This window comes from Caretta caretta, chromosome 1, assembly GCF_965140235.1.
Source record: "Caretta caretta isolate rCarCar2 chromosome 1, rCarCar1.hap1, whole genome shotgun sequence".
Taxonomy (NCBI): domain Eukaryota; kingdom Metazoa; phylum Chordata; order Testudines; family Cheloniidae; genus Caretta; species Caretta caretta.
The window spans coordinates 164596968-164619231 of record NC_134206.1 but is presented as its reverse complement, the minus strand read 5'-3'; the positions used below and the strand labels follow the sequence as shown (position 1 = coordinate 164619231).

Here is a 22264-nt window from a genome sequence, read left to right as displayed (position 1 = left end):
GCGAAGAAAATCTGTTCTATGTGCCTTTCTCACCCCATCTTCCTCCCACTGTGTTTTATCAAAACGTCACAAGTGACCTCTGGAAATGGAATTGCCATTAGAGAGACAAGGTGGGGGAGGTAACATCTTTCATGGATCAACTTCTGTTGGTGAGCGGGACAAGCTTTAGAACTACACAGAGCTCCTCCTCAGGTCCCGAAGAACTGCTTTTCATGTAGGCCACCCTACCATCACAGCTGTTGTGCTGTCTTCCATGCATCTCCTGGTTACCAAAACAACATGGAAGTTATTTGTGGCAGGGGGAAAAGCAACCTGAAGGGCCATCTAGTACTGCAGACTATGTTAAGACTTTGATGACCAACAGCGGTTCCTTCACTTTAGGGGAGGGTTTCAGGTACTTACCCTGAATCTGACTCTGAGGCTGAGGGTTAAAAGCAGTGGTGTGGCTCAAGGAAGCTCGTGGGTTAGGTGTGGGGGCTGGGTGATGTGGGCTGACCCTCATGGCTGTGCGACGCAACTGCTCCAGTTCACTCAGACGCTCTGAAAAGGACAAGCTCCCGGGCTTTGTCTGTTCATCTAGTTTCTGACGATGTCCTAGTGTGGGAGGGGGGGAAAAAGATCAGAAAATCTCACTGACATATGCCTTTTTTTTCCTCAATCCATTGGCAATGTACCTAACTGGCTAGTGGCCATCTGAAATTCAGCAAAGACTGTTTGCTCTGTATTAACAGGAGACACAATCAAGTCATGCACAGTAATGATATCACAAAGTGGTGTAACTCTTATGAGGTATGGACTACTCAAAAAAAAATCCACTAGAAGTCACAGCACCCTATTATCCCTATTATTGTGTATAAAAAAGGCGCATTTGGTGGGGCGAGGGCCTTTCAAATACATATTTTCAGCTTCTGTCACCTAAACCTGCACTGAAGTAGCTCCTCAAGCATTCAAACCCAGATTGTCATAATTCACTGCAATTAGACAAGGAATGATACTTCAGAAATAAAACCCCAACCCCAAACAAATAATGTTCTCGGATGCTTTAGGAACTGCTCTTTACAAATGAACAGGAAAGGAATACAAGACACCGTGTTTAACAAATGGAAACTATAGGGAAACAAAGTGTCTTTTACTAATATCGGGCGTTTCCAAAACATTGAAAGGTTGGACTGTCCCGTCCCCTGCTGTGCCCTGAAGAACATCTTGCGAGATAATGCTGATGTACTCGTTGCTATCTTAAGTGGTGTATGCCAGTGCACAGTGAACTCAGCTGCCATCCCACGAGAGTTTCAGGGCCAGTGGCCATGGGGGAAGCCCTGGTAAGCCCTGCTCCAGCCTCCTGGTAAAACTTTGTTGGGTTGGTGGTGGTGGGAGGGTGAGGTCTGGAGTATGTGAGCATGGGGGACAGCCTTTGGAGAAAGCAGAAAGCAGTGGAAATGCACAGATCCAGCACAGAATTTCCAAGGTCTATTGGTTCAGGGGATGAAAGCCCTGTCCAGATGCACAAGGGCACCATGAAAGGACAACTCTGAGTCATCTCTTTCCTGCCTCCTGGGGGTGGAAAGGAGTTCGCTAATTGCCTAAAAGTTTACATATTGTTACCACTTTCCATCCCATTTGTGTCCCCTTGCTTCCAGTTCTATATGATTAAGCTCACTATCAAAGTATCTCATCATTAGAGCCTGACACCATGTTGCTGAATGCAAATGAAAGATTCTAAATGTAAACATACAGCTACCAGTGTTGCACCTGAGACCTATCACCAAACGAACAGAGAGTGCTCTCTGAAAAGTTCTGTCTGTCCCCTACAGTACAAAGCACTCTTTCACAGAGCTGTAACAACACTTTAATCGAGACATAGGCACTTCTTTTTTCATTCTAGGGGGGAAATGTACATTTAAAAGCAGTTCCCAGTAGCTACAATTCGAAAATTAAATTCTATAACTCGCATTATGGTTCCAAATCTCACTGGCTCAGTTTTCTTCCTCCGACCAGACCCTTTGGTGCAGCTTGCACTTTCTCAGATTCCACACTGCACTATAAATTATCCCAGGGAAAAAAATTAAAAAGACACAGTATAGAGTCGTGATTTTATCATTAAGAAGGCTTTAAGGGGAAAAAAAAGAGACTTTCATCCAGCACTTTAGTAGTTCAAACACAACTTTCTTTCATTTGTCAGCAATGCAAATCTGGATTCTGATTCAAATCCTTAGCTTATGGCACTTGACTTGAATGCAAACACACTGAGTCACGCAAGCTGTGTACATATGTAAAATGTCTCGTACATTCTGATTATATTAAACATGAGCCTGCTGGATTGAAGGCCCCTGGGCCAGGATTCAGAGTAACCCCTAGCAAGTCTATTGACGTAATATATGTTATTCTCAAATCAATCAATTTATGCTTTTAATTTAGTGCTCTGTGTAATGTTTTACCCCCTTAGCTTCCCTCCTTCTTCTCTGTCAGGTGCTGCTCTCATGGCATCACATATTATTCCTGTGGCATGGAAATTAAGGGCTTGTCTGTACAACCCCTAGATATACTGGTGGCACTCAAGTAACCCCACTGAAGTCAGTGGGATGAGGGCTGGACAAAAGCTGGTGAGATGAGAGCTCCCCTTCCTGTTTCAATTTACTTTAAGCACTGTGAGAGTGCACCTGCTCCAGTACCCAGGATTCTTTCAACCAGTTTAAAAAATCCTCTCTCTAAGGCCAGCTCTACACTTAAAAATTAGCTTTCACCTTGCTACATCACTCCAGGCTGTGAAAAAATTGTGTGCCTCGTGCAATGTAATACCCTCCACCTAACCACCCGTGTAGACACGGCTAGGTCGACAGAAGAATTCTTCCATTGGCCTAGCACCTCTCTGAGCGGGGCGTTAACAACATCAGGCCTTTCCATCAATGTAGGAGGCAAAGTGTCAACGTGCGATAACGGCACAGCTACATGTGCCCTACGTGACCAGCGCAGTTCAGTGCGAAAGCCTGGCAGCGGGAATCTCTGTGGCGAGAGCAAGGGATTGGAGGGGGAGGATTCGAACCAGGACTTTTAAGATTCCACTGATGTAAATGTTACTTAGAAGAATTACAGGATCCCCCTGGCTGCGTCTTGAGGAAACGGTCATTTGTTTTGTGTGGCAGCTTTGTGATGGGAGCTACTGAGACATATCACTGGAAATGTCATTTCAAGTAAGTGCCACTTACTGCAAAAGCGAGTGGTTGTTTTTTAACCAACCGAGCTACGCAGCCTTTTTCTGCGAGATGACGCTGGCAGGCAGCAACAGAAGAAGTTTAACGTCACAAGCGTCTGCGCAGCGTCAACGTGCAGTATCGGAAAAATGTAACTAATATAAATGGCTTCCCCAGGCTACAAAAATGCATGGGCTGAGTATTCCCAGAGCAACGTATTTATTTATTGGCTTTACTCGGAGCAGTCTGCAAACGTTGGTGAATGTATCCTCATGTCAGCCTTGTGAGGGAGGGATTTATTACTATCCCCATTTTATAGGTGGGGGAATTGAGTCACAGAAAGAAAAATTGACTTGCCCACAATAACAGAGTGAGTGGCAGACTCCTGACGCCTAATTTAGTGCTTAATCACAAAACCATCCTTCCTCTGTATGTGAGGATGGCGAATGATGGAACAGGTATTCATTCACAATGCAGTCCTCTCACACTTTATAGCCCATGAAAATAGTGACAGTATTGAGTTTAAAGGGAACAAAGGGAACCAGTCACAGCAGAGAGGCAGAGAGAAAATAACAGAGAGGTAATAATATTAAGGGTGAACATAAAAACATTTAGGTGTTCTGTATTTATAAAACAGAATAATTTGTGGTAGGTCACTTGCCAGACCGTGATTTGTTTTCCCTCACATGGGTTAGTCAATTTAACAGTCTTCTTCTTGTTCTCTTGTGGGCCAGATCCTCACCTGGTATTAATTGGTGCAGCTCCATTGATGTTAATGCTTTACAGCAGTTTAGGATTTGGCCCTGAAAATCTGATTCTCTTCTCACTCCAGCTTGTGTAAAGCGGAAGTAACTCCACTGAAATCAGTGAGGTGTGAAACTGATGTAAGAAAGGAGAATTGGGCTCAGTGCTTGTAGTGCCAAATGATAGATTCTACTTGACACTGGGGCCCAACCCTTCATTCCTTGCCTTCTCAAAACTCCCATTGCTTCTGTTGTGTCAAGTGTCCTCTGAACACAGAGAGGGAAGAAGGGGGTGGCAGGTTTTTTCCTGGAGTGCAAGGTCATGGAATTAATGCAGTATTTAGGACTCTATTTAGAATAAACAGGGCATCCAATCTGTTTGGTTGAATCACATTTTTATATCCCTTTTAAATATCACCTTCTTTGCACAGAATTTGAAATAAGGTGCATAGCAAAAACACTAACTGTTCTGATATTTTTACTGAAATACAACATGAAAGTCATTTTCCTCTAAATGGGGGAAGTGCACTTTTATAGGCTTTAAGAGACTGTAGAGCATTCAGCTTGGACTGGGTCCATCTGGCTGGAATGCTGGATTTTGAAAATAACAAAACCAAAATATCTTGGCAGCCCCCATTTTTTTGCACACTGAATGTTAATTGTAAATGTTTACTCATTTAGTGTTTAATATTGTGGCTGGCCATAGGGATACAATGTCAGCATTTCTAGTTGCCTCTTGCTTCTTGCAAAAAGAAATAAACTCCAGAGTTATCTTCCTTTAAGCCTACTTTATTATTTATTTCTTTAAACTTCTTACATATTTATATTTACAGAATCGGGTGGAAAAGAAGAGAAGATAACAAGAAAAGACATAAAATATGAATATGTTTAGTCTTCCAGTCCAAAACCTCAAGCTACATTAACTCCTCTTTGAAACTGCATATTATTTTAAGAGTAGCCTTGGCAGAATTCAATTTTTATTTTTAAAATAATTTTGATGGACAAGATCAATGTTTATTTTTAAGCACATTTTTCAATTTTTATCAATTAAAATTTTCACCATTGTGGTACACTGGGAGGGGGAGGGTCAGACAAAAATTATTTAATGACAGTAGACATTGGAATTCAAAAAGTTAAAGCTTTATAACCATTACAACACAAACTGTCAACATCACATGCCAAAATATACAAAGTAAATATCCTGAAATGAAATTTTGTAAGTTCTCAAGCAGCATCTTTCTTTCTTTCTTTCTTTCTTTCTTTCTTTCTTTCTTTCTTTCTTTTTCTTTCTTTCTTTCTTTCTTTCTTTCTTTCTTTCTTTCTTTCTTTCTTCCTTCCTTCCTTCCTTCCCTACCTGTAAATTTCAATGATCCTCAATGGAATTGTTTCTCCATCAGTTTGTGTGCATATGGTGAAATCGACATTTACTGTCATTGACCATTAAAAGGCTAATCCTTCCAAGCCAATTTATGAGTAAACAGTACGGCAATGGTTTACAGAAGATAGATAGGAATATCATTCAGTTTTATATCTCAGTTCCAATTATTGTTACAGTGAGAAAAAAAGTGGGTGGAGGAGGGAATCGTGCATTCAACTTAGCACATGGCAGCAATAATGTTTTGGGTTTTTTAAAAAAGTACTGTACATCCCTAACGCCCACCTTCCAGATGGTAGTAATATCAAGGTAGATACAGTTTTACACCAAACAGCTTTGCATTGTGACTATAATTCTGAATAGATTCAGTTATGTCAGTCATCCATCATATCCAAACTGACCACAGACTTGGGGGTGCTGGGAAGTGCATGAATAGGCTGGATATTATGTACGTGTGACATTCCCCTGAGCACTCACTGACATCCAGATGGTCATCTAAAGGGGAATGTCTGGTGATGTTACCACAGAGTAAAGCCAAATACAAACTGACCGATACTGTGATATCATTCCTAGACGCATCTTCTTTTGCCATTCACATAGCCAACATCCCCCTTTTGATGTCCTTTTGGGAGGACAGTTTATTTTTGTTGGTATCTGCAAGCATTTATAGATGTTAGACATTCCCACTATGATCTCTCTCTACTATGGGACTCAGACTTCACAACCTTAGCTGCCTTTCTGGCAGCTCCTGAACTTGTCTGGGCATTTCTATTTCTCCACCCTGATAATCCAACTTGTACATGTGTTAAATTAGTTTTCCATGTTCTTTTTTCCCCATCCTCCTGTTTAAACCTGTTCTGTTCAAAAAAGTACATTCTGGGTTGACAAGAACTGTAGAGCAGTGGTTCTCAACCACAGGTCCGCGGCCCCCTGGGGATCCATGAACACTTTCAGGGGGGCCACGAAGCTGGGAGCGGGGCAGGGCTGAAGCCGGCAAACTTCCCCCCCACAAGCCAGGAGCAGCAGGGGGCTGAAGCCAGAAGCCCCAGCACCCCCCTCCAAAGCTGGAAGCCGCATTGCGGGTCCCCCCACCCCGCGGCACGTGTACACAGCCCCTAGCTACCCCCTGCATGCACACAGTCCCTAGCTACCCCCTCCCTGCACCCTGAGCTACTTCTCTGCCTGCACACAGTCCCTAGATACCACTCTCCCTGTACCCTGAGCTACCCCCATGCTCGCACACACCCCTAGCTACCCCCTGCATGCACACAGTCCCTAGCTACCCCTCCCTGCACCCTGAGCTACTCCCCTGCCTGCACACAGCCCCTAGGTACCCCTCTCCCTGTATCCTGAGCTACCCCCATGCTCGCACACAGCCCCTAGCTACCCCCTGCATGCACACAGTCCCTAGCTACCCCTCCCTGCACCCTGAGCTACTCCCCTGCCTGCACACAGCCCCTAGGTACCCCTCTCCCTGTATCCTGAGCTACCCCCATGCTCGCACACAGCCCCTAGATATCCCTCTCCCTGTACACTGAGCTGTTTTCAAACTTTTTGAACTGAGTCCCCACTTGAAGTTATAATTTTTGGTTGCATATCCCACACAGCCCAGACAGGCTGGGTGGCCTCCTGAGTCAGTCAGGGGGTGGAGGTGGCGCTCCCTCCCTGGACCCCACAGTGCAGAGTTGGCTCGAGCCCTTGCTCCCCAAATAGAAGTAAAACTATGCCTATGCCCAAGGGTCCCGCCCGCAGCGAGAGCCCCCACTGGGCCTTGGTGTTTTTATAACATGTTGAGGGTGGCCTCAGCAAGAAAAGGGTTGCGAACCCCTGCTGTACAGTACTAACTGGTAGCTAGAATATACCCTACCCAAACCTTAACAAAAAGGAAATTTGTTTTGCTTCCCATTCCTCCACCAACATTTCTACTGACTGGTGACTGATATGGATATGGATGCTGGCAGGCCAGGTGCCAGTTCATGCTAAGGTCCTCATGTCTCAACTGGACACTGACAGATACATAGCTGGAATCTGACTGGCTCACTTGTGAGTTAATATTGATAAAATAGGTATCGGAATTATCAGAAAGCGTTCAGTACTTAGACTCTACTGAATGCTTGTGAGTTGCTGCATGCATTAATCTCACTTGTAATATCAGTGCTCCATATGGTACTGTAATATTTGAGCAGTTGTATGGTGAGCCTCTGTGACTGTGTGAATTGCCATTCAGGAGAGGGACATGAACTGGTGTGAAGAGCTGTTTTTCTACAGAAATTGTTACGCCACTCTCCAAAAAGGAGACCCATCAATACCAGACAGGCTATAGCTGCATCTTACCCTCCCTACATGTGGATTGAGATGCCATCAACAAAAGGACTAAAGACTGTTCTGCTCTGTCCCCATGAGTCATGTAAGTGGATTCCTCCCATCAGCTGAGTTTGCATATAGCAGGAAGGGCATAAAACCCCCAAACCAAAGGTGGTTGGATTCTAAGGGGTGGGAGAGGCAAGGTGTTTCTAGGCATAAGCAAGAGATCACCAGCTGTTTAAGCCTGGGCTAGCCCTAAAGGACGAATAGAGCTTGCGGATTATAGAAGCCTATATTACCTTTTCTAACCTAAGTCTGTAACTCATTTGTGTGACTATGTGTGCTTGCTTTAAACTTGTAAAATCTCTCTAATTTCCTTTTGCTATTTAATACATCTTCATATAGTTTACTGGAGGATTGGCTACAAGCATTGTCTCTGGTGTGAGACCTAAAGCGCAATTGACCTGGGATAAGTGACTGTGTCTTTGGGTTTAGGAGTAACCTGAATATTGCTGTGATTCATGTTACACGGGGCCATCTATCACAGCGATGCGCTCCCCTGGGTGGCAAGACAGACTGGAGTACCGAAGAGGCCTGTCTGTGTCTCCACGTTAAGGCTGTTAAAGTGCTTGAAGTGTCTGCACTTGATGTAGTTTGTTGGTGAAATCTAAGTTCAGAACTCACAACCGATGTGGGGTTTGTGCCCTGTTTTTTAACTGTCTGCCCTGAGGCTGGTACTCATGCACGTGCATCACTGCTGGGAGAATCACAAGGTTCACATGTGGGAATAGGCCAGCTCACTGACGTAACAATAATGCAACAGAGCATATGGAATGTTTTAAAGAAAAATCAGTTCATGGAAGTTACATTGGTTTGCAAAATTATACCCTCATCTTACTTTTTTTTAACCACAACATATGTACTTTTAAAAGAGCTAATCCCTGTCAAGGTTAGAACATGAGCAACACACTGCCAAAAGCCTCCTTTGTTTCTTTATTGTTTGCATTTTCCCTCACATAAACTTCCCTAAAAATATACTCCAGACATGGGGCTAAGGCCTTAAAAGTTAGGTCAACATGGCTACTGCACTCAGAGGTGTGAAAAATCCACACTCCAGAGCACAATAGCTATGCCAGCCTAACCCTCAGTGGTGACACAGTGAGGTTGATAGAAGAATGCTTCTATCGACCTAGCTACCGTCACTCAGGGCAGCGGCGTTCCTACACCGACAGAAAAACCACTTCCATTGCTGTAGTAGGCTTCATCTACACTAAAGGGTTATGCCAGCAGAGCTACAGCACCTTAGCTATGCCACGATAGGCCACATCTACAGTCTGGGGACTAACACATAATTGCTGGCAACATGAATAAATGAACAGGTGTGGAAACAAAAGTAGAAAATGATAGCTCTGTCCAAAGTAAAAATCTAAAGAGACATTAGTTTCATACTGTTATTCCTTTTTGGTTAAATGATTTAATCAGTACATTTGAGGGCTTGCAAAAGGTACCAGATTGGGAACCTGGGAGAGTTAATTCCTTTAGGCAGTATATACCTCCTGATCCTACCTTGCCTCAACTGGAATGACAAAATCTAAGACCTGGCCTAAACTTAAAGTTAGGTAAGGAAAAATTCACACCCCCACCTAAACCCTAGTTACAGCTGTGTCGATGGAAGAGTCCCTCCATCAACCTAGCTACTGTTGTTTGGGAAGGTGGCATTCCTTCCCCTACAGAAAAAGCCTTCCATCAGTTTTGACTCTGTCTACACTACGGGATTATGCCTGCATTGCTACAATAACCATTGCTCATTCTCCGAGTCTAAGCCAGGGAATTACAACAGGAAAAGTGAATTTTCCCCACCTTAGCTATTTACTGTTCAAACTTGGACAACACATGAAAACATTATCCTTCTCCCATGAAAAAATTAGCTACACTGTTTCAGAGTAGCAGCCACGTTAGTCTGTATTCGCAAAAGGAGAAGGAGCATTTGTGGCACCTTCGAGACTAACAAATTTATTTGAGCATAAGCTTTCGTAAGCTACAGCTCACTTCATTGGATGCATTCAGTGGAAAATACAGTGGGGAGATTTATATACAAAGAGAACATGAAACAATGGGTGTTACCATACACACTGTAACCAGTGTGATCACTTAAGGTGAGCTATTACGAGCAGGAGAGCCAGGGCGGGAAGGGTGGGGGAAGAACCTTTTGTAGTGATAATCAAGGTGGGCCATTTCCAGCAGTTGACAAGAACGTCGGACAAGAACAGTGGGGGGTGGGGGAATAAACATGGGGAAATAGTTTTACCTGGTGTAATGACACATCCACTCCCAATCTCTATTCAAGCCTAAGTTAATTGTATCCAGTTTGCAAATTAATTCCAATTCAGCAGTCGAGTCTGTTTTAGAAGTTTTTTTGTTGAAGAATTGCAACTTTTAGGTCTGTAATCAAGTGACCAAAGAGGCTGAAGTGTTCTCCAACTGGTTTTTGAATGTTATCATTCTTGAAGTCTGATTTGTGTCCATTTATTCTTTTACATAGAGACTGTCCGGTTTGACCAATGTACATGGCAGAGGGGCATTCCTGGCACATGACGGCATATATCACATTGGTAGATGTGCAGGTGAACGAGGTTCTGCTAGTGTGGCTGATGTGATTAGGCCCTATGATGGTGTCCCCGAATAGATATGTGGACACAGTTGGCAACGGGCTTTGTTGCAAGGATAGGTTCCTGGGTTAGTGGTTCTGTTGTGTGGTGTGTGGTTGCTGGTGAGTATTTGCTTCAGGTTGGGGGGCTATCTGTAATCAAGGACTGGCCTGTCACCCAAGATCTGTGAGAGTGATGGGTCATCCTTCAGGATATGTTGTAGATCCTTGATAATGCGTTGGAGAGGTTTTAGTTGGGGGCTGAAGGTGATGGCTAGTGGCGTTCTGTTATTTTCTTTCTTGGGTCTGTCCTGCAGTAGGTGACTTCTGGGTACTCTTCTGGCTTTGTCAATCTGTTTCTTCACTTCAGCAGGAAAATAAAATTAAAAAAATCTTTGCCTTCCTTGAGTACAGGGAACGTAATTTAACTCACAATTGTTTTGCTGTGCAATAGTTCAGAATACCTGACTTTTCAGTGAAATGGCGTGAACTTTTTCTTCTTTGACTTAACAGTCTCTCCACTGTAGTAATACTATGTAATGCCCAAGCAGGATTCCAGCTTATTGAGAGTTCATGAATTTCTTGTGGTTCTGCCTAGTCTTTATTTTATATTTTTGCACCATTTTTACTTCCTTCATTTTCTTTGCAGCTGCAGAGAGATATAGTAAGCTACTGTATAGTATTTTGAAAGCAGGGCCTCTGAGTAGTTTCCAAACTGCATACAAGCAGGTTATTCTTTAAGCTTGTTTTCTTTGGCGTGGTGTTAGCAACACAGAATGAGTCAAACAGTATTAACTTTCAACAGGGAAGTGATGTGGTCAACCAAAACTGTTCGCGGCTAGATTGTGAAGATAGGTAGAGCAGGTAACCAAGACCAGTCCATAATGCAGTGTGTAGGCAGGAAAGGCAGGCAGATTCTTAGTAATTAAGTCAAAGTTACAGCCTAAACTTTTCTGCCAGTTTGTGTTAAGGTTACACCGTAGCCTTACAGTTCCTGATCACTCAGTCTTAGGAAGCTGGTCAGATTAGTTCTTTGCCTTGAACTATTATACTTTGGATGAAAAGTTTTATGCTGGAGAAAGAAATGGGAGCACTTTCCATCACTGGCTGGTTTAACTTCCTTCACATATCTCCCCTCCTCCATTTGTACATACTGCTCCTCATCTGTTCAGGGGTACGGAGAACAAATAAGATGCTCTTTCTGTGATAGGTAGGCTAATATTGTTTCAGATATTGACAGAGTATGCTGTAGGACAGACAAATCTTTCTTGGTTACTCCACAGATAGAAGTACACAGCCTCCTCTATACATCATTCTCCCTCTCTTAGGACATAGGAGTCGAACTCCTCTGGCAGAGGCCATTGCAAACATGTGAACAGCCTGGCCCCCATGAAACACCTTTTAACGTTTGTTAAAACTCAATTGCTTCTTCATTTTGCCCATCGTGGCTGATAGGCCAAAGGCAAGAATCTGAATCACCTCTGGAGCAGAAATTCTTTTCCAGGAACTTGTTCATTCCAGCGTATCAGAGAAGGATACAACAATGACAGCCTCCAGTGTTTCTGTGTGTCTACATGAAGGAAATAGGTACAGCGTCTGATAACAGAAGACAAGCTGAGCTCTGACTGCAGCAAAAAAGCATTTTTACTTCTGGCAATTAACCACAACGTGAAAGACACGGCTGCTCACTGAGAAGCAATGATGTTGTGCAGACACAAAGCTATGCCGTCACCCTGAGTGGCTACCATTCTGTTAAAACTCATAACTAAGAAAACTTCTTACTAAGCAGGACTCCATAAAAGCTCTGCATTTACAGCAGATTGTTTTGAACAACACAGCATCATGTAGGAATATTTTTGCTTTTAAATTCCAGTTCTAAGGGGCACGACTCCTCACTCCGATCCCCGCTCTTGGAGTAAGTGACAGGGCCTGGAAAGCAGAAGAACCACAGGTGTTCCGCTGCATGGAGTTGGAGAGAGGAAGTGGACGGTGGAGATGTCATGTAACGGGACTTGGTGGAACTCCCTTGGCACACACCGTTGGACTTCACTCCAGGGCAGCTCTCTCAACAGCAGTGCAGAAGGCATTTGGGAGAGGATGCAGAACGGGACAGAGGCAACGCCAGTAGGTCAACAAACTATATAGATCCATTGGCTAACCACCCTATGTGGTAGGCGCGTAGACAATTTATGTACTGCAGCCTGGAAACTGCAATGAGTTGGTTGCACAGCACATCCTAGGCTTGATTCCATTTCCCCTGATCCCACGCAAGGCCCCTACAGAAGCTTAGAACCTCTCATTGGTTCAGGCTTTAAATCAAGGATCAGAATATGGTCCTTAATGACAAAAGGAAGACTAAGGAAAGACAAGACAGATAAGTCTGAGAGAATTAAAGGGCCCGGTCTTGTGAGGTGCTGAGCAGCACGCTATAGGACTGCATTCTAAGTGAGAAGGAACAATCAACAGGTATATATCCAGCTGTCTACTTTGTGCGCTTTCTTCTGCCTGCTAAAATAAATATATTATGTTAAATAAAATAACTTGATTAGTTGCCTATTAAACACCTTTGCTTACACACAAGTCTACTTGGTATTTCCCCATATTCCTATGGAACAGTCAGAAAGATGTACTTGTTCACCAGCCTTAATAATACAAGGTTCTCCTTGGATAAATGATGATCACCTCTCCTCTGTGTGCTGCAGGGGTTTGGCAGTGCTGCAGAGTCAGCTGGTGAGGAAGTGGAGTATTTACTGCATTTTTAGGGAGGGATTTTCAAATGCATTTGCACTGGCCTAACTCTGCTCCCATTGACCTTATTGAGAGTTTTACCATTGACTTCAATGGGAGCCGAGTTAAACCAATGTTCAACATGTCTGAAGATCCCAGAATACAAATACAAGTACAAATAAACACTTAAAAATATGTATCATGGTCAATAAATGAGATTGAAGGTTGTAAAAGCAAATACCCACTACAGAAATAAGGTCAGAAAGAATGAGAAGATTGAAGAGAAACTGAATGATTTGGTGACTGTTTTAGATTCAAAATTGAACTGTTTGAAGAAAGATGGATCAAGTAGGATGAACTGATGATTACAAAAAGAAACTAAAATAACTTTTATAATGAAGTGTATTCTTACTGAAACCCCTTCCCTATACTGCCTCAAGTCTGCTATATATCTGACATCCTCTCATTTACTGCTCATGTAAGAAAGGAACTTGTACTGTCAGCAAAACTAGAGACAAGGTGAGGGAGGTAAAATCTTTTATTGGACCAACTTCTGTTCATAGAATCATAGAATCATAGAATATCAGGGTTGGAAGGGACCTCAGGAAGTCATCTAGTCCAACCCCCTGCTCAAAGCAGGACCAATCCCCAACTAAATCATCCCAGCCAGGGCTTTGTCAAGCCTGACCTTAAAAATTTCTAAGGAAGGAGATTTCACCATCTCCCTAGGTAATGCATTCCAGTGTTTCACCACCCCCCTAGTGAAAAAGTTTTTCCTAATATCCAACCTAAACCTCCCCCACTGCAACTTGAGACCATTACTCCTCGTTCTGTCATCTGCTACCACTGAGAACAGTCTAGATCCATCTTCTTTGGAACCCCCTTTCAGGTAGTTGAAAGCAGCTATCAAATCCCCCCTCATTCTTCTCTTCCGCAGACGAAACAATCCCAGTTCCCTCAGCCTCTCCTCATAAGTCATGTGTTCCAGTCCCCTAATCATTTTTGTTGCTCTCCGCTGGACGCTTTACAATTTTTCCACATCCTTCTTGTAGTGTGGGGCCCAAAACTGGACACAGTACTCCAGATGAGGCCTCACCAATGTCAAATAGAGGGGAATGATCACGTCCCTCGATCTGCTGGCAATGCCCCTACTTATACATCCCAAAATGCCATTGGCCTTCTTGGCAACACGGGCACACTGTTGACTCATATCCAGCTTCTCGTCCACTGTAACCCCTAGGTCCTTTTCTGCAGAACTGCTGCCTAGCCATTCGGTCCCTAGTCTGTAGCGGTGCATGGGATTCTTCCGTCCTAAGTGCAGGACTCTGCACTTGTTCTTGTTGAACCTCATCAGATTTCTTTTGGCCCAATTTGTCTAGGTCCCTCTGTATCCTATCCCTACCCTCCATCTTATATACCTCTCCTCCCAGTTCAGTGTCATCTGCAAACTTGCTGAGGGTGCAATCCACACCATCCTCCAGATCATTTATGAAGATATTGAACAAAACCGGCCCCAGGACCGACCCTTGAGGCACTCCACTTGATACCGGCTGCCAACTAGACATGGAGCCAATGATCACTACCCGTTGAGCCCGACAATCTAGCCAACTTTCTATCCACTTTATAGTCCATTCATCCAGCCCATATTTCTTTAACTTGCTGGCAAGAATACTGTGGGAGACCGTGTCAAAAGCTTTGCTAAAGTCAAGGAACAACACGTCCACTGCTTTCCCCTCATCCACAGAGCCAATTATCTCGTCATAGAAGGCAATTAGATTAGTCAGGCATGACTTGCCCTGGTGAATCCATGCTGACTGTTCCTGATCACTTTCCTCTCCTCTAAGTGCTTCAGACTTGATTCCTTGAGGACATGCTCCATGATTTTTCCAGGGACTGAGGTGAGGCTGACTGGCCTGTAGTTCCCAGGATCCTCCTTCTTCCCTTTTTTAAAGATGGGTACTACATTAGCCTTTTTCCAGTCATCCGGGACTTGCCCCAATCGCCATGAGTTTTCAAAGATAATGGCAAATGGCTCTGCAATCACATCCGCCAACTCCTTTAGCACTCTCGGATGCAGCGCATCCGGCCCCATGGACTTGTGCTCGTCCAACTTTTCTAAATAGTCCTGAACCACTTCTTTCTCCACAGAGGGCTGGTCAGCTCCTCCCCATGCTGTGCTGCCCAGTGCAGTAGTCTGGGAGCTGACCTTGTTCGTGAAGATAGAGGCAAAAAAAGCATTGAGTACATTAGCTTTTTCCACATCCTCTGTCACTAGGTTGCCTCCCTCATTCAGTAAGGAGTCCACACTTTCCTTGACTTTCTTCTTGTTGCTAACATACCTGAAGAAACCCTTCTGTTACTCTTAACATCTCTTGCTAGCTGCAACTCCAGGTGTGATTTGACCTTCCTGATTTCACTCCTGCATGTCCGACCAATATTTTTATACTCTTCCCTGGTCATTTGTCCAATATTCCATTTCTTGTAAGCTTCTTTTTTGTGTTTAAGATCAGCAAGGATTTCACTGTTAAGCCAAGCCGGTTGCCTGCCATATTTACTATTCTTTCTACACATTGGGATGGTTTGTCCCTGTAACCTCAATAAGGATTCTTTAAAAACAGCCAGCTCTCCTGGACTCCTTTCCCCCTCATGTTATTCTGTTGGTGAGTGAGACGAGCTTTTGAGCTTACACAGAGCTCTTGAGGTCTGGGAAAAGGGACTCAAAGTGCCACAGCTAAATACAAGGCAGAACAGATAAAGAGAAAACACATGTTGCAAGAAACCATTCAAGGTGAAGTGGCCAGTTAACACTCTTACAGCCGTAGATTGTTGTAATGAGCCACAAATCATTTTTGGTGTTTAGTAGAGTTATGAATTTAAGCTCTCAGGCTCATGAAGATGTTGTGCAAGTTTCCTTTGAGGATGAGTACTAAGTGGTCAGATATGGAGTGATCATTTTGTAACAAGTGTTCACCCATAGATGATACGGTGTTTCTGTCTTTTTTCCGTTTTCTGTGTGAGTTCATTTGAGAGCGTAGTGATTGTTTTGTTTCATCTACATAGTTGTTGTTGGGGCATTTAATGCACTGGTTGAGGTACATCACCTGTTATGATAGGCATGTGTATGACCCATAGATCTTGAAAGGTGTGTTGTGGGGGGTACCGATCATTGTAGCAGTGGAGATAAGTCTGCAGGTTTTGCATCTGTTGTTATGCCAGAGTCTGGTGCTGCTTTGAGTTGGTGTCCTGGTCTGTAGGAAGCTTGCTTCTAATGATGAGCTTGGTGAGGTTGGAGGGTTATTCAAAGGGCAGAAAAGGGGGCTCAGGGAAGATTTATTTCAGGATGGGGTCTGCATTGAGTATGGATTGTAATTGTTTAATGATACCCTCTATGGGTTCCAGTGTAGGGTGTAGGGGACAAGTATCAGTGTGCAGTTGGAGGTTTTTATGTCCTATATTAAAGCAAGTTCTCCCGGAGTATTTGCAATCTACTTCTCTGGTGGAATGCCCTTGTCTGGTGAAGGCGGTTAAGGAGTGTATCCTGGACTTTCGCCTCGGAGCATGTTCTGTAGTATCAGAGTGCCTGGATAGCAGATTTCTTGGTCTGTTTGGGGTGGTTACTTGATTTCTTGGTCTGTTTGGGGTGGTTATTGTTTGGGGTGGTTACTTGAAGGTAATCTGTGTGTTTCTTGTTTCACCTTCAAAGTACCTTACAAACAACAGTGGACTGATCCTCTTGTGAGCTAGGTGCTACAATTAGCTAATTAAAACACCTAGGAATGTAGGTGGGTAGACCCTGTCTATACTGAAGTTTTTTGCACAAGTGTATCTACACCAGCAAAAATGTTGACTTGCACTGATACAACTTATCCCACAGTAAGCTGCACTGCTGCAAGTCCTGGCTTATACCAGCGTTTCCCAAACTTGGCACACCGCTTGTGCAGGGAAAGCGCCTGGTGGGCCTGGCCGGTTTGTTTACCTGCTGCGTCCACAGGTTCGGCCGATCGTGGCTCCCACTGGCTGCGGTTCACTGTGCCCAGCCAATGGGGGCTGCGGGAAGTGGCGCGGGCAGAGGGACGTATTGGCTAAGGAAGGACTAGAATGCTGGAATTACTGTCTCTTAGGGCTGGTCTTCACTATGGGGAGATTGATGCTGCTGCAATCGATTCAGCAGGGATTGATTTAGCGGGTCTAGTGAAGACCTGCTAAATCGATGGCAGAGAGCTCTCCAGTCAACCCCAGTAATCCAGCTCTTCATCAAGAGTAAGGGAAGTCGACCAGAGAGCATCTCCCATTGATGCACCACAGAGAAGACACTGAGGTAAGTCAACCTAAGCTAAGTCGACTCCAGCTACGTTATTCAGGTAACTTATTAATAACTTCATGTTATTCACGTAACTTAGGTTGACTTACCCCCATAGTGAAGACAAGCCCTTAGTCTCATGCTCTTACCACTGGAACATGACTTGTCTCACATCATAAGTCACTATACCTCGCCTACTCCTAAAATAAAATATTTTCTCAGTGAAATGCAAACACACATGTCAGTGTGTCATTTATAAAGCTGCTTATATTATTATGAAAGTTATAAAATAGGTGCCTATCACAAATGACAGCAGAAAAATACCCCACATTGAATAGATCTAAATTACCAATCATATCACTCTGTTACAGTCTAAGAATAGATGGGCCTTGCACCATACCCTGAAAGTCGACAGACTTAGGCCCTACCAGCCTGGTGGTGAGTTTCAAAGTCAAGGGCTCTCCATTGAGAACACCCTGCCATTGGCCACAAGACATTCAACCCTTGGGACTATCATGAACAGTGGCCTCACATAAGGAGAAGGGGTCTCTTCAGGTAGCCAGGATCCAAACCACAAAGGTCTTTATAGATCAGTTTCAACACCTGAAATTGCACCTTCAATGAGAAGTCAGTTTGGACTTTGAAGAATTGATTTAACATTAACCTCTGAAGCTGCCACTGCCAAGCAGGTAACCAGCAACATTCCATACCAACAATGGCTTCCAGATGGTCCTAAAACACAAGCCCTTGCAGAGCGCATTGCTATAATTCAGTGCCGTCATGTAAACATTTGTGTGTCATAAGCAGATGTATTTCCTCATAATCTAGATTCTTTTCAGAACATACGATCACTCGTCACAAACCGACAACACAATTTATTTCTTTTACGTCTCTTGCTCTCATTATGCCCTACAGCAAAATGTTTTTGTTAACAAAATAATTTTAAAAATTAGACGTTGGAATGGGCAATATACATACTTGGGAGGGACAATTGGCATCTGCATGACATGAACTTTATCTTTTGTGCCAACATTTCCTTGCTGCTCTGGGAGAATGCAAAGCAATCCCAGCAACTGATAGATTGTTGGGAATGCCCTGCATTTTCCATCTGTTCAAATGTCTTTTCTTCAGCATGCCATGTTTCCTTTTGTATATGCTCACATAGTGCAGTGTTTTATTCTGCTTAAAGTTGAACTCAGTCACTGTTCCTGAATGGTTTCCCCAACATGACTCACATATGGAAAAAAAATGTAAAAAGAATACAATCAATGAAATTATATATATATAATATATATTCTTTTTACTAGACGTGTACAGCAGCAGTGTGAAATTACAAAACATTCTAGTTCAAATCTAAATTTAGATTTGAACTAGAATGTTTTGTAATTTTACATTGCTGCTGTACACTTCTATATGAAAATTATATAAGCTGATTTTAAAAGTCTTTGTTGTGTATTCATAATTTAAACCCAGAACTCCTACTCCCCTCTAAGTTTTAATAATACAAGAAAATACATGAATACAGAATATGCACACATCAGTGCTCAATCATTTGTGTTCATTGCAGTCCATTGCATTCTTTGTCTATTCATGATCTATTTACATTAGAAGCTCTTAGGGGAAAAGTACCTTGGCCAAGATTTTTTTAAAGTATCTAGCAATTTTGGGTGCTGATCCTTAGAGGACAAATGAACTGTGAAGTGCTTAGCACACAACTGGTTCTATAGAAGCAATAAGATTCTGAATCACTCTCTCATTTTATTATCTCGCAAGCCAAAAATATCACTTAATTTTTTCATTTGAATTTTCTGCCAAAGAATCTGTGAAATATTACAAATCCCCAGGTGAATGAAAGGGTCTGGTAAGTAATCAGTGAAATCCTGGGGGGTACCATCATTTTATGACTGCGACACAGCCACTTATTCATATGTGATTTCTACATTACAGTTTGATACAAATCTTTTCTTAAAAGTTAGTCTCAGTTCCAAAGAAAGAAAGAAAGAAAGGATTTGAAGGCATTTAACATTATTTTAGTTCATTGAGACAAAAAGAAAGATTTGAAAAATGTTTTGGCTTTCAGTCAAAGCTGTATTTAATAGAAACTGAGTACAGACACAGAAGTCCCAAACGAATTTATGATCATTAAATTACTCTGTAGGGGTCTAAGGAGTTAGCAGATTAATGCAATATGTCTAGTAAAATAAGTTTTCACTTTTGGGACCTAAAGCTTTTATCTAACCCTCGCCTGACAAAATCTAACATATATTGTAAAGTCAGGTTGTACAAAAGAGTAGGTCCCAAAGCAATGCAATAGCTTTTCCTTGTATACAAGCCTGAAAGCAAGGTTTAAAAATCGTAGATGTATAAAAACCCAGTGAGATCATCCATCCCAGATGTGAATGCAGAGGGGAACCTCTGTACACAGATCTCCCAGCTCCTGTGGGAAAGAGAGGCAGAGGCTATGACTTTCTGAGTTCCTAGAGGGTGCTCAACCTCTGCTCTGCCCCAGGCCCTGCCCCCACTCCACTCTACCCCACCCCATGCCCTGCCTCTTTCTGCCCCTGCTCCTCCCCCTCCCCCCCAGTGCCTCCTGCATGCCGCTGAACAGCTGATCACGGCGGGTGGGAGGTGCTTGGAGGGAGTGAAAGGAGCTGCTCGGCGAGGCGGGAGGACTGGGGCAGGGGAGAGGGAGGAGCAGATCCGCAGGGTTGCCGGTGGGTGCTGAGCACACACTATTTTTTTCCCCAGGGTGCTCCAGCCCCGGAGCACCCACAGAGTCAGCACCTATGAAGAGAGGGATCATTCACTTGTGAGGCACTTCCCACCCCCTCCAAACCATGTGGAAGGTGCTCCGTGGATTCAGGGTTTGTGCAGAGTGGGGAACAGGCTGCACAGGTGAAGGGAAGGCATGGACTGGCCAGACACACGATGTCACCCCTCCAGCCCTGGGGAGAATTCCCAGAAAAGATACCTGGGAGAGGAGGACGGGCAATCCCCCAATGAAAAGTTCTCCATAAGAGGATCCTTGGAGAGTTCCTTCCTCAGAGCCACCTTCCATAGGTTTTTCCATGGCAAGGGATGATCTGATCCCTGATCTTTACAGCTGGGATTTAATCACTTACTAGCCTCTGGACAAGCTGCTGTCCTGCACTTAAATACACTGATTGATCAAAAGTGGATCATAAAGGATCAAAGGTGGAGAATGAATACTGACCTCAGTCTTCTTGATAACGCTGCCAGATGGCAATAGAACTGGTTAATGTCTGTATGGCCAACCTCTTTGCCCTGGTCTACACTACACAGTTAGGTCAACATAAAGCAGTTTATATCGACCTAACTATGTCAGCGTACACACTACAGCCTTGCTCCCTAATACGTGTGCCGTACTACACCGACATAATAAATCTGCCTCCACAAGAGGCATAGGGCTGATATTGGTATAGTTAGGGTGATGCAGTGTCCATGTAGACACTGCATTACTTATATCGGCCTTTGGCTGTCATTCTTGCCAAGTTCATGACTCCATGCTGGAGCCGTGAAATTGACAAGCAAGTCCTCCCCACTCTCAGCCCAGCTGCTGCCCGCTGCCTGGGCTCCTTGCTGAGAGCCCACTGGGAGCCTGGGCAGCTGCCCCACTCCCAGTGAGGACTGGGCAGGCAAGAGCCCAGATGGCTGTCCCGCTCCAGGGGGGCAGGGGTGTGCAGGGAACAGAGAACGGTGGGGCAGCTGGTGTGGAGCCGGGAGCCCGTTGGGGGGCAACAAGTGGAGCTGAGAGCCTGACAGCTCCCCACACTGGCCTTATTAGGTCAGTGGAAGTGCTCCTGGTGAGGACGCATATTGCCGACTGAAGGACTGTAGTGTGGACATGCACCACCGCAGTAATTACTGCGGCGGCTGTAAGTCAACCTATATTAGGTTGACTTAAGTTTTTAGCGCAGACATGCCCTTTGTTACATTCTTCCTCAAGTTCTGCTCAACAACCTACACCCCAGACTGCTCTTTGAGAGGAGTTCATATGGTTAATTATGTGTGGCCAAAATTAATTGGGACAACCATATATTCATGCTGGACAAACACCTTTAACATTCAGCTTTTGCCTGGACAACTCAGCTTAAAAAAAAAAAAAAAAGTAAGTCTGGCGTAAATTTACAAACCCTTTGGAATTTACACAGTGCCTTCAGCACAGAGCTCTACTAGAGAATCACTTCAGAGCTGTATAGTTCAAACAATCCAAAAGGAAGAACTAAAAGAAGTCAAAAGAAGGAAAATAATTTTTAAGAGCATCCATACATCAGACAGCCTTAGGGCCATATTTAATGTAAGAATCGTCATAATATTTCTACCAAGTTTCCAGGAGCAATTCTCTTGATCTGCAATGCTAATGATTTTCCCCATGGAATTAGTTCATAGAAACGCAACTTGCTTTATGAGTCATAGAATCAGAGAAGATGGAGTTGAAAATGAGCTCTGAGGTCATCGTATCTCCTTGCCAGCACAGGATGTTTCCCTCTTATACAAAAGTCAAAAATAAGCATTTATGAAAATCTGGAAAATGAAAACTTTTAAAAAATAAATAAAAGTAGTGGAGGAAGACTCATGTCCTTTTGTGCTTTGGCTCTGTGCACTATGATCATTTTACAAGAAACACTGCATAGATATGCATATTCAGAAATGCAGAAAAAAAAAAAAAGAAATTAAAACCAGACACAATTCTGTAACTAATTTGTACATGCAGTTACCACAAATGGAAATCTGGTATTTACATATGCAAATTGACTAATAAATAAATAATTGGCCATTTCCATGCACAATCATTGTAATCAACTACCCATAAAGTACATAATTGTGCAAGCACTTCAGGATCCACATCTGAGAAATTTGGTTTTGTATGTATCTATGCAGACATGCACTCACAGTAGTACGTGGTATATTACGTAGACCTTTACACATCACAAATACTTAATAAAAAAAATCCAGAAG

At 43.5% G+C, this 22264-nt stretch overlaps 1 protein-coding gene across 7 annotated transcripts in view; it reads right to left on the bottom strand.

Annotated features, from left to right (window-relative positions):
- Positions 1 to 22264, bottom strand: part of RUNX1 (RUNX family transcription factor 1) — a 222914-nt gene that overhangs the window by 42268 nt on the left and 158382 nt on the right. For 5 of the 7 annotated variants that reach the window (XM_048867440.2, XM_048867421.2, XM_075132918.1 and 2 more), the window contains one exon: positions 403 to 594. The exons of the other annotated variants lie outside the window; for them this stretch is intronic. In XM_048867440.2, the coding sequence (XP_048723397.1) occupies positions 403 to 594 (192 nt within the window). The remainder of the gene's footprint in view (positions 1 to 402; positions 595 to 22264) is intronic. 7 annotated transcript variants of the gene reach the window in all.